General features: G+C 39.2%; 1 protein-coding gene and 1 pseudogene across 2 annotated transcripts in view; one reads left to right on the top strand and one right to left on the bottom strand.

The window, feature by feature from the left end:
• The first annotated feature begins 625 nt into the window (after positions 1-625).
• Positions 626-12315, top strand: part of EIF3H (eukaryotic translation initiation factor 3 subunit H) — a 110237-nt gene continuing 98547 nt past the window's right edge. The window contains exon 1 of one of the 2 annotated variants that reach the window (XM_023728165.1): positions 626-796. In XM_023728165.1, the coding sequence (XP_023583933.1) occupies positions 665-796 (132 nt within the window). In that variant the 5' untranslated portion in view covers positions 626-664. The remainder of the gene's footprint in view (positions 797-12315) is intronic. The other variant, XM_004372962.3, reaches the window with a different exon arrangement.
• On the bottom strand, positions 9392-9948 carry LOC101360996 (AP-1 complex subunit sigma-2 pseudogene; annotated as a pseudogene).

Raw genomic sequence — 12315 nt, 5'->3', positions numbered from 1 at the left:
TAATACGTTCTGCATCATTATTCAACATTTTACATAATAACATCTTTGGTATTTCAGTCACCGATATACTACACGAAACTAATAGCAATGAAGGTCTGTAATTCCGTTTAAAGTTCCTATGTTTGAATTAATTTCTGTATAAACTATCTTAAAATTATCACTATTTAAAACTACATGAGACAAATTGCAATACCGTCTTGCCACTAATTAACAGAATGACGTCAGGCAAACCACGTCTCAGTTTCGTAAGACGTACAGTGGGAGCTAGTACTACCTTCATAGTTTACAAGATTGGGAATGGAGATTAATACAAGCAGAAGTGAAAGCATTTTTACGCACGAGACGCTACAGAGATGCGAGCTATAATGCTATTATGATCATCTCTCTAAACGAGGATGACTAAATAAATATAAAGTTGAAAACATTAAAAAAGCCTACGATACTACTCAACGGAAAAAGGCTCGCAATTCCACAGCGCGCATGCGCATAGTATTCCGCCGGGGAGGAACACTAGTCGGTGGGGGAAGGAAAAAGGCGGGGTCCTACGCTGGCCTCTCCTCTTAGCAACGCGGCCTGTAACACAGCTCTGTCCATGACGTCACGCGAAGGTTATACTTCCGGTTCCGGTTAGTCAGTTTCTCTTTCTTCCTGTCCGGCTGGGAAGATGGCGTCCCGCAAGGAAGGCACCGGCTCTGTCGCCACCTCTTCCAGCTCCACCACGGGCACTGCAGGGAAAGGCAAAGGCAAAGGCGGCTCCGGAGACTCGGCCGTGAAGCAAGTGCAGATCGATGGCCTGGTGAGTTGGGTCTGGTCTCCTCGGGCCCACGTGGGCAGCGCAGGTCCCGTCGTCTTCTTGCTAGACACGCTTCCCCTCTGGGTCTGGTGAGGTTGGGCAAAAGTTTTCCGTCTCACTCTCCTCCTTGATCTTCACTCTTGGCTTGGGAGGTGCGGCAGCCTTCTCCGTCTTCTGACGGGAGCTTTGAGGGTTGAGAAAAGGGATAGAGATTAGGGGTTTGTATGACAGAAGCTTGAGGTGTTGTTTCGATATGGAGAAAGAGTATTATGGGAGTCAGGTAGGTGACAGAAGTGTCAAGAAGATGTAGTACCCTAGTTTCCAAACGAAAAGAAAGCCAAACCCTCTGCCGTCGATTCCAACTCCTAGCGACCCTGTAGGACAGAGTAGAACTGCCCCCTAGGGTTTCCGAGGCCGTAAATCTTTACGGAAGCTAACTGCCATATCTTTCTTTCGCGGAGTGGCTGGTGGGTTCCTACTGCCGACCTTTCGGTTGTCTTAACCACTGCGCCACCAGGGCTCCTTTCTTTTAGGACACTAGTTGAGGGCTCTTGCAAAGGGGAGGGTAAGGGAAAGTTTTCACTGGTTTCTTGCTGTGATTTGACGTCTGTAACTTCCCAGTTGCAGGCTTACTTTTTAGCTACCCTTCTGAGCTTATGATTCAGCGCTTTACCTGAAACGACATAATTGGAGTAAACTCTTCAGTAGTGTTCATTCTCGAGAACTTAAGTGAATATTAAAGAGAATTGCCTTACACGTATTTAGTGGTTGAGGTTCGTGAACTAGGACGTCTAAGGAAATCTGGGTAAGGGAATGGAGTAAGCAGGGAAGAGGCAAATATTGACTGGTGTGAAATTTCATTTCTGTTGTTTCCAAGTAAAGTGCCTGTGTACGACCTCCTGGCTTTAAAAGCATTCTTCTCTTTGAAAGCCTTCCTGTCTTTTGTTTTAAAAAGCACCCTTCTCTTGCACACATTTTGATTTTTTTTTTTTTGTCTGTTTATTTTCTGGTAGTTCAGACCTTAGACATTTGTAATAAGTATTTTAAGATTCATCTGGAAATTTTAATTGCAGAAAGGTATGTTTATGTGAAGGAGCCCTGGTGGTGCAATGGTTAAGCCCTTGGCTGCTAACCAAAAGGTGGGCGGTTGGAACCTAGCAGCACAGCAGCCATTCTTTGGGAGAAAAGACGTGTCGATCTGCTCTCCTAAAGATTTCAGCCTAGGAAACCCTATGAGGCAGTTCTACTCTGTCATGTAGAGTCACTATGAGTTGGAATCTACTCGACAGCACACAACAACAAAAATGTTTACATAGAAACTATTGATAATTTCAATAGTTTAATCTGTTGAATTAAAGTAAACTATAAAAGGAAGTGTTTAAGTTAGTAAACTGAATAAGATAGCTAAGAGCCTAGACTCTGGAGTCATTCAGTTTTCCTAGCTCTGCCATTCACTAGCTCTGTGATCTTAGGCAGGTTAGCCTTTCCAAGCCTCACTTCATGTGTCCAGTGGGGATGAGAAGTAGTTATGTCACAGAGTTGTTGAAAATTCATGTGGTGATACATAGTAAACTCTTAATAATTGTTAATTGTGGTTATAATTATTATTATGAGTATTTTGTCTATGAATGGCAGGGTTTGAAAGATGCAGGCTAAAAATTAACTTTGGAAATTCCTTGACCTGTCTATTTAGTTGTCACTTGCATAATACTTTGAAAATGTATTCTACTTAAGCTTCTGACATTCACCTGCCCTGTCGGAGGCAGGTGTGTGTTCAAGAATAAATAACAAATTCTAGAGATTGAAAATCAGTTGGTGGGAGGACCTGAACTAGTAAAAGCATGTACCAAATTTAATACTTACTAAACGTGCTGTTGTGACAAAACCATTCTTTGAACCACTTAGTTTTCGGAGTTGAAAATGTAACATCTTAATGACATTTGGTTGAGGTAATTTATTCAGCAAATATTTTAGGGCATTCTTCTAAATGCTGAGCACTGGGTGAGTGATAATGGTATACCAGTAACTCTGTCCTGGGTGTTGTAAGAGAGATATTGAATTAAAAAAGAGAGCTGCAGGTGGAGTCAGACTGGATCATTTAGAATTTTACAGGCTGTGGCAGTAGGTTCAGCAAGGTCAAGAGACTTGTTCTCAATTTTGTGGCTTCACAAATGATTTTTTTTTATCAGCTCTCTCAAAGTTGATTAGTTCCAAAGGACTGATTAATCCTCTTCAGGAGATTGATTTATAAACCTACGTGTCAATTTATTAGTTTGCTATGGAAGATAAGCCGTTTTAGTGACTAAAATGTTCACATCTACCACCAAAAGCACCCTTTTTGATTACCAGGGCACCTGGGAAACCATATTAAAAATCAGCTTCCTATTGACCACAGAATCCATCATAAGGGCAAGTGAAGGGCTTTGAGGGTTATTTATTCCAGGTTCTTGAAAAGCTTGGTGAAGTACTTCTTACTTGTAGTAGTGGATACCTGTCTGGTTTTGCTATCAGTTAGATAAATATTAATAAAATAAATACTTAATAACTTCTCTTTCCCTTAAAAAAACCCGTTGCTGTCTAGTCGATTCCAACTCATAGGGACCCTATAAGACAGAGTAGAACTGCCCCATAGTGTTTCTAAGGAGCAGCTGATGGATTCGAACTGCCAGCCCTGTGGTTAGCAGCCAAACACTTAACCACTGTGCCACCAGGGCCCCTCTCTTTCCCTTACTGCAGACATTTGTCTTTTTTAACATTAAAAAAAAAAAAATTAGACAACTAGATTACCATGCAGTTGATTAGATTTTTTCTTGATCGCTCATATTTTAATCATGAATGTTTCCCAGATAACATACTTCATATTGGGAACATTTAAATTGTACCTTCAGAATGACAGATACTGTACCAGGTGCTGGGGATACCAGTTACTCTAGATTTATTAATGTACTTTTCTTTACATTGAACAATCAAGAATTGTTCACTCTTGCATAATTTCTTCAAATGGATGTCCTATATATACACCATACTCAGTGTGTCCAAATTTAAAAATTTTAAACTTCTTCCTTGAACCTTACTCTCTTTTTTTTCCCCCTTGTCTTGATTGCTAATGTTACTCTTCAAAAAACCGAAAAAACCCCCCCACTAAACCCACTGTTGTTGAGTCTGACTCTTAGAGACCCTATAGGACAGGGTAGAACTGCCCTATAGGGGTTCCAAGGCTGTAATCTGCAGAAGCAAATTGCCATGTCTTTCTCCGTTGGAGTGGCTGGTGGATTTGAACTGCTGACCTTTCAGTTCACAGCTGAGCGCTTAATCACTGCACCACCAGGGCTCTTTTAGTGTTACAGAGTCAATATTACATAATGGCTGAGACAATACTGAAGACAGACCTGTATTCAAATTCATATTTCCTCATTAATCATGACCTTGGACAAGTTATTTAAACTTCCTAGGCCTCATTTTATCCTCTGTAAAATGAGGATGAAAGAAAGCAGTTATTTCAGAAGGGTTGCGAAAATGAAATGAGATATGTGAAGTGCTGAGCATGGTGTGCTATGTCATAGTAAACACTCCGATTAACTGTCCCTGTCTTTGTCGCTGTCATCCTCATTAATATTTCTGTTTCTCAAGTCATACAGGCTCTCAGTGTCACCTTTGCCGCTGTAGCTTGAAATCCCAGACGGAGCGCTGAGCTGGTAATCAGGAGACATGTATTCTAGTCCTACATCCACCAGTAACTAACTTCCTATAATTGAATCTCTCCAAAGCTGCCTTTCTTCACCCGCAAAATGATTGCCGGTGTTCCTTTCAATTTTAGTAGTTTATGGGTCCTCTCCTTTTTTTATTCCCCCTATCTGAATCCTGAGGATTCTCACCAGTATTTGATCCAGTTGATCACCATCCTACCTCATAGGCCACTCGCTCCTGGACTTTTACGTTGACTTTTCTTTTCCCCATCTGTGAGTGCTGGAGTGCCTCAGGGTTTGAATTTCAGTTTTCTTCTCATGTCTGCTGACATATGCAGTGTAATGAAGTGGATAAAAGCATATACTCTGGAGCTGGACTGCTTGAGCTTGAATCCCAGCTCTAAAATTAGCTGAATGACATTGGGCAAGTTACTTAATCTCTTTGTGCTTCAGTTTCCTGATCTGAGTTGTTTTGAGGACTAAAATGGACTGATAATGTGTCAATAATTAGAACAGTGTCTGGGACATAGTAAGACACCATTTAAGTTTATCTGTTGCTGTTGCTGTTATTATTGTTATCATTAGACTCTCTTTAATATATTCTCATTCCTTTCTATGGCTTTAAATATTATTTATGATTAACAATAGTAATTGTTGCTGATAACTCCTAGATTTATATTTGTTGCCACATCTGGCTCTTGAATACCTGACTGCCTGCTTGACATCACTATTTTGATATCTCAGGCATCTCAAATGTAACATGTTCAAAATAGAATTATTGACTTATCCCCTTCCCTCCTCCCACCTCCTTTTTGTTCTTATCTCAGTCTCCCCCATCTTAGTAAATGTGATTACCATTTTCCCATGAACAAGGTAGAAAACCTAGGCATTAGTTTTTGTTTTTTCTAAATTACCCTCCACATCTAATTCTTCAGCAAATTCTGTTCGTTTCACCTTCAAAATATACCCATCTCTTCTGCCCATATAATGTGCCACAAAGCTTATCCACTTAGAATAAAATCCAGACTTCTTATCATTTCTTCAAGGTCCTGCTACGCCTTTCTCATCCAGACTCACCTCATATTTTCTTTTAGGCTCCTGTCACAATGATCTTTCAGCTCCTTGTTTTCTCTGCTTGAAAAACCCTCCCAAATATATCTTCCTTCTCAGTGGTTTCTTGTGATCCTTCTGGTCTTGGCTTAAATGTTACCATCTGAAGAAGGTTGCCTAACAACCCTTTTGAAAGTTAGCCCCCTCCCCGTCACTCTCCATCACAGCACCCTATGTTATCTTCATAGCATTTATTACAGCGTGTAAATGTCTTGTTTCTTTTCTTCTTGGTCTTCACGAGAATGTAAGCTACTGAGGGCAGAGACTCTACTTTTTCACCTGCTTTATGTCCAATGCTGAACCTGCTGTCATATAGTAGGATAAATGAATGAATAAATGATTTTGTTTTATTTTTGTAAAGTCCTGATATCTTCTTACATAAGTTATTTTAACGGTATCTTGAATTGTTCTCCAATCCTCTTCAGTTCATCCTTCACAACTGAAAACAGTTGCTTAATGTGAGAGTTCAGATCTGTTAACTCCTTCCTTAGATGTCGGAATCGACTCGACGGCAGTGGATTAGATGTCTTCAGTGACTTTCCACTGAATTTGTGGTCCACCAAGATCTTGTCCTTGCTTTTGTGTTCAGGTTTATTTCCCACTCTTTCCAAGCTTTGTAGGAACTGTACATTCCTGCTACATAGGACTGTTTGGCTTTTCCCAGAACAAACCCTGCCCAGTTTTCTTAGCCTTTGTTCATGACATCTGTTTGAAATTCCTTTTTCTCATTGTGACATACTGAATTAAAAATGTGACTTAATGCGTTTAACTTACTTTTTTTTTATTTCTTTGGTTTTTGTTCTCTGTATAGTAGAATTTGAATCTGTGTCCTCTAGATGTGTTCCAGTTTTGATTCATTTATTTAATAAATACTTATTGATTACCTACCATATGGCAAATGTAGTCCTGCTAGGTGCTGGGAGTGGTTTGGTGAGTAAGATAGACACAGTCTCTACTCTCATCACCATTCTCAGCCATGTATAGACATGGATGAACCCAGAGACTATAGTTTAATACTGTGGTTAGCCTGGTCTTTAATCATGCTCGTTCCTGGCACATTGACGGTGGCCAGGACCAACTTCTTGTATTCTTGAACCTTTTCTTTCCTACCTTTGCTTCCATTTCATCAATTCTTCTGTGTCTTTAAATTTCCTTTCCTTCAGCATATCAACTTGTTTAGGTCTTTCTCATATTAAAATTTTCAGCTGTCTCTTTTTACTTAGCACCCTGTTTCATTCTTAGCTCCCATTTTTCTCTTCTTGAACTCAGTGGTTAAAAAATAGTGTATATTTTAATCTTCTGTTCTTTGCTGAACTCACTGTTACCAGAATCTACCACTACCAATTCTTTGAATCAGAATTTTTAAAAGAGCTTTGATGATGTTGTCAAAGAACTTAAAACAAAATCAAATACACATGCAAAAGTATCTATGATGTATTTTGTAAATGATAGTAAAATAAACACCCAGTTAAACCCCATTCAACTTGAGAACTAGAACATGACAAATATCTTTAAAGTCCCTTCCCTGAGTTCATCCTCTTCCTCTCATCCCTTCTCCACACCCTCTAACCACTGTTCTGAACTTTGTGTTAATTATTTATTTTTCTTTATAGTTTCACCACATAGAGTAGCCTAAGCAGTTTTACTTTTGCCTGTTTATGAACTCTGTTATGAATGAATTCATGGTATATATTTTCCCATGTCTTGAAACACACACACACACACACACACACACACACACACACACACACACACACACACACACACAGACACTCAGTACTGTGTTTTTAAGATTAGTCCATGGTGATGTGAATAGCTCGTGGTATTTCATTGTATGACTGTAACAATTTACCCAGTTAACTGTTAAATAGCCTGCTTTCCTTGTCTTTCAGTCTTTTTTTTAGCTGTGTTTTAAGTGGAAGCTTGCAGCGCAAATTAGTTTTTCATTTCATTAAAAAATTTTATACACAAATTGTTTTGTGACATTAGTTGGAATCCCCGCAGTGTGTCAGCACTCTCCCCTTTTCTCTTTCCTCCCTGGGTTGTCCGTGTCCGTTCGTCCAGTTTTTCTGACCTTGCCTGCCGTCTTGTCATTGCTTTTGGGCAGGTGTTGCCCATTTGGTCTCATATACTTGATTGAACTAAGAAGCACATTTGCTTTCTGTTACATTGCCCTGTTGAGCTCTGGTTACTGCCTGAAATTCTCTTGTTTGCTTGTTGTTTGTCTCCTCACATTGGAATATAAACTTCTTGACCAAAATCGAAAACCAAACCTGTTGGTGTCCAGTTGATTCTGACTCACAGCAAGTCTATAGGACAAAGTAGAACTGCCCCACAGGGTTTCTGAGACTGTAATCTTTTTTTTTAACACGCAATACTTTTATTTTAAACATGTCAGGAAGCTTTTTCAGAGTCTACTGATTTAAAGCAAGCAGCGGTGTACATATAACAAAAGAAGCAACGTGTTACAGCTCGGCACACAGCATCCAAAGCAAACAGGCATGAGACAATGAATATTTATGTAGCATTAAAACCATATGAATAGTATATTGCCTGGCAGGGGGGATGGAGGAAAAAAATGGAAAAGAAAGACCAATGCTTCTGAATGCTTCAAATGTATAATGCTTAATTTCTCACTGATAGCCCCATACAGGGGCTTCACATGTAGTGCATGATGGCAAAGAATGGTAAGGATGGAAATAGCTGTACTGCCTAATGCAGTTTGGTCAAAACACATTTTCAGAGGCCTTCGTGCAGTGATAAGTTAGTTTGAGTATCTTAATTCAGACTTTCTAGATATAAAACAATGAATTATTTGATACTTTCCTTTGATAATAAAATTTGTTGCAGGTTTTATTAGAAGAATACATAGTAATGATCAATATTAAAGGTTTTAATATCCTGAAGTATAAAATCATTGTTAACAAAGCATTAAGTATTTACATGAAGATTTAAGTGTATTATAAAACTGTAGCTAGCAAAATCCAAGTACTTAGGTATTTAAACTGAATGTTAAAATATTAACTATATAAAGAATCAGTATTAATACTTTGAAGGGTTGCTTAATATTGAGCTACAGATATTGTGGACAAGACTCTTCTTGCATAACTTTCTGATAGTTTTTAAAGGGATTGTTTGATATTATTATATAGCACAAATGTGATTCAATAAATGTGACATTACAAAACTCCCAAAACATGGAATATTTTAAATATCATATACTGGTGCAGATTAATGTTACCTTCATGTATTATTTCCACATACACTTTTCTGTGATATATTAGGACACATGAGCTCATACAGGATGTGATGTGACAGTAAATACAGTTTTCATTGTTTTAAAAAAATATATCATCATTGGAAGACCAAACTGCACTACTTATTATGGCACTGCTTATTTTGACCTAGCGTTCCAGCTATGTTTTCTTCAGTAAACATTTGAAAGATTGCAAGGTTTTCCTCTTACGAGATTAATCGCAGGTGATTCATTAATGATAACATGTATATGTTTAAGATGAAACATTACTCAAAACATTCATAGGTCTTATTTTTTCCAAGAAGAAATTAAATCAGTTGGAGCAGGCATAATCGAAACCAAGATCTCATGTAGAATGAAAATAAAATGGAAAAGGGCTAGGGATAGGAACAGGGAAAAAATACAGTCGTAAAGGTATTGGTTCTAAAATATTCTACAACTATAACAACAAGATAACCAGTGTCACCAAGCTGAGGATACTTTTTTTCATAAGTATATCAGCTCTCTTTTCTCTGTGAAATTCTGCATACTTGATGAGCAGTCTATTTAGTACACAAGGACATTAAAATATTCCTAACGTGGCTCCTGCAGTAGATCTGCGTGCTCAGTTGCTTTGAGAACATTTTTCTTGGATGTTTCCTGAACTTCCCCTCCCAAAAGAAACTCATTCAGAATAAAATACGCCTTCTCAAAATTAAAGATGATGTCAAGTTCACACATACTGCCGAAGTACTTGTCAAGTAGTTCCACGTAATGATGAATTATTTCCAGGGTAATTAGTTCATTGTCCTGATTCTCAATAGCACAGCAAAAATAAAGACTAACATATCTTTTGTAAACAATCTTCAGATCTCGCCACCCAAGAAAGCTGCACATTTTAGGTTTACGTGCTAAAACGGTTCGAACAAGTTCCCTTGTGATCTTTGTCTTCTCTGTCTGATAATGGGACATACCATTTCTGCAGTCAAAGCTTTCCCTGATGACTAAAAAGCAACATAAACTGCATTGCGGCCCATGGCTGCGGGCCCCGGTGGCGGCAGCGGCTAAAGGGAAAGCCCTGTTGCCGCGGTGAGGAGCAACAGCTGTGTTGCTGAGGGGAGAGGACCGATTTCGAGACTGTACTCTTTATGGAAGCAGACTGCTACATCTTTCTCCCGTGGAGTGGCTGGTGAGTTCGAACTGCTGACCTTTCGGTTTGCAGCCAAGTGCTTTAACCACTGTGCCACCAGGGCGCCTCAACTTCTTGACGATAGGGATCAAGTTAGGCTTGTTTATTACACTATTTCCAAGTGTCTAGAGCAATGCCTAGGATCCCTAAGTGGTACAAATGATTTGCACTCTAACACTAACCTAAAGGTTGGTGGTTCAAACCCATGCAGCAGTCCCTTGGAAGAAAGACCTGGCTGTCTGCTTCAATAAAGATTACAGTCAAGAAAACCCTATGGAGCAGTTTTACTCTGTAACACATGGGGCTGCAATGATTCTGAATCAACTCAATGGCAGTGGTTTTGGTTTTAGAACCATGCCTGATAACATAGAAGACCCTTAAATATTGGTGAAGGAATTATCACCTTTTTATCTATCAATTTCTTATCTGTAAAAAAATTGCTAACGTTAATTGAGCACCTGCTCTTTATAAGACCCTGTGAAGGACTGTTTGGCTAGATTATATCTGATGCTCACAGCAGCTTTCAGGGATAGACCTATTCTTTGCCTTGTGTAACCTGATGGTTGTTCAAACCAAATGAGAAAATGTTGACGAAAGTGCTTTGTGAACTGAGATGAATATTTCCAGTGTGTAAAGAACTTAGGTTATCTGTGGCATGTATTGCTGTATGCTTTTTTATGAGATTGTACGAAGTTATGTTGTTGTTGTTGCTAGGTGCCATCAAATTGGTTCTGACTCATAGTGACCCTGTGTACAACAGATTTTTGACTGAAATGCTGCCCGGTCCTGTGCCATCCTCACAACTGTTGCTATGTTTGAGCCCATTGTTGCAGCCACTGTGCCAGTCCATTTCGTTGAGGGTCTTCCTCTTTTTCGCGGACCCTCTACCTTACCAAGCATCATGTCCGTCTCCAGGGACTGGTCACTCCTGATAACGTCCAAAATACGTGAGACGAAGTCTTGCCATCCTCGCTTCGAGGGAGCACTTTGGCTGTATTTCTTCCACAGCATACTTGTTTATTCTTTTGGCAGTCCGTGGTATATTCAATATTCTTCACCTTTACTATAATTCAGAGGCATCAGTTCTTCTTTGGTCTTACTTATTTAATGTACAACTTTCGCATGCATATGAGGGAATTGAAAATACCATCTTTTGGGTTAGGCACACCTTAGGCCTTAAAATGGTATCTTTGCTTTTTAACACTTTAAGGAGGTCTTTTGCAGCAGATTTGCTTGATGTAGTATGTCGTTTGATTTCTTGACTGCTTCTTTCCTGGGTGCTGATTGTGGATCCAAGTAAAATGAAATCTTCGACAGCTTCAGTCTTTACTCTGTTTATCATGACCTTGCTTATTGGTCCAGTTGTAAGCATTTTTGTTTTCTTTATGTTGAGATGTAATCTGTACTGAAGACTGTAGTCTTTGATTTTCATCAGTAAGTGCTTCAAGCCCTCATTGCTTTCAGTAAGCAAACTTGTGTCATCTGCATATTGCAGGTTGTTAATGAGTCTTACTCCAATCCTGATGCCCAGTTCTTCATATAGTACAGCTTCTTAGATTATTTGCTTAGTTTACAAATTAAATAAGCACGGTGAAATGATGCAACCCTGGCACACTTGCTGATTTTAAACCATGCAGTATCCCCTTGTTCTGTTTGAATGACTGCCTCTTGGTCTATGTACAGGTTCCTCATGAGCATTATTAAGTGTCCTGGAATTCCCATTCTTTGTGATGTTATCCATAATTTGTTAGGATGTACGCAGTTGAATGCCTTTGCGTAATCAATAAAACACAGGTAAACATATTTGTAGTACTCTCTGCTTTCAGCCAGGATCCATCTGACATCAGCAGTGATAGCCCTCGTTCCATGTCCTCTTCTGAATCTGGCTTGCATTTCTGGCAGTTCCATATTGATGTACTGCTGCAAACATTTTTCAATTATCTTCAGCAAAATTTTACTTGTGTATGATATTAATGATATTGTTTAACAATTTCCATATTCTGTTGGATTACCTTTCTTAGGAATGGGCACAAGTATGGATGTCTTCCAGTTGGTTGACCAGGTAGCTATCTTCCAAATTTCTTGTGATAGGCAGGTGAACACTTCTAGCGCTGCATCCATTTGTTGAAACATCTCAGTTGGTATTGCGTTAATTCTGGAGCCTTGTTTTTTGCCAGTGCCTTCAGTGCAGCTGGGACTTCTTCCTTTAATGCCATCAGTTCTTGATCATGTGCTACCTCCTGAAATGGTTGAACGTTGACTGAGTTTTTGGCACGGTGAATCTGTGTATTCCTTCCATCTT

The sequence above is a fragment of the Trichechus manatus genome, unplaced genomic scaffold, assembly GCF_000243295.1.
Source record: "Trichechus manatus latirostris isolate Lorelei unplaced genomic scaffold, TriManLat1.0 scaffold00022, whole genome shotgun sequence".
NCBI lineage: Eukaryota > Metazoa > Chordata > Mammalia > Sirenia > Trichechidae > Trichechus > Trichechus manatus.
Note: the sequence above shows the minus strand (reverse complement) of the source record. Positions and strands in the feature narration are given on the sequence as shown.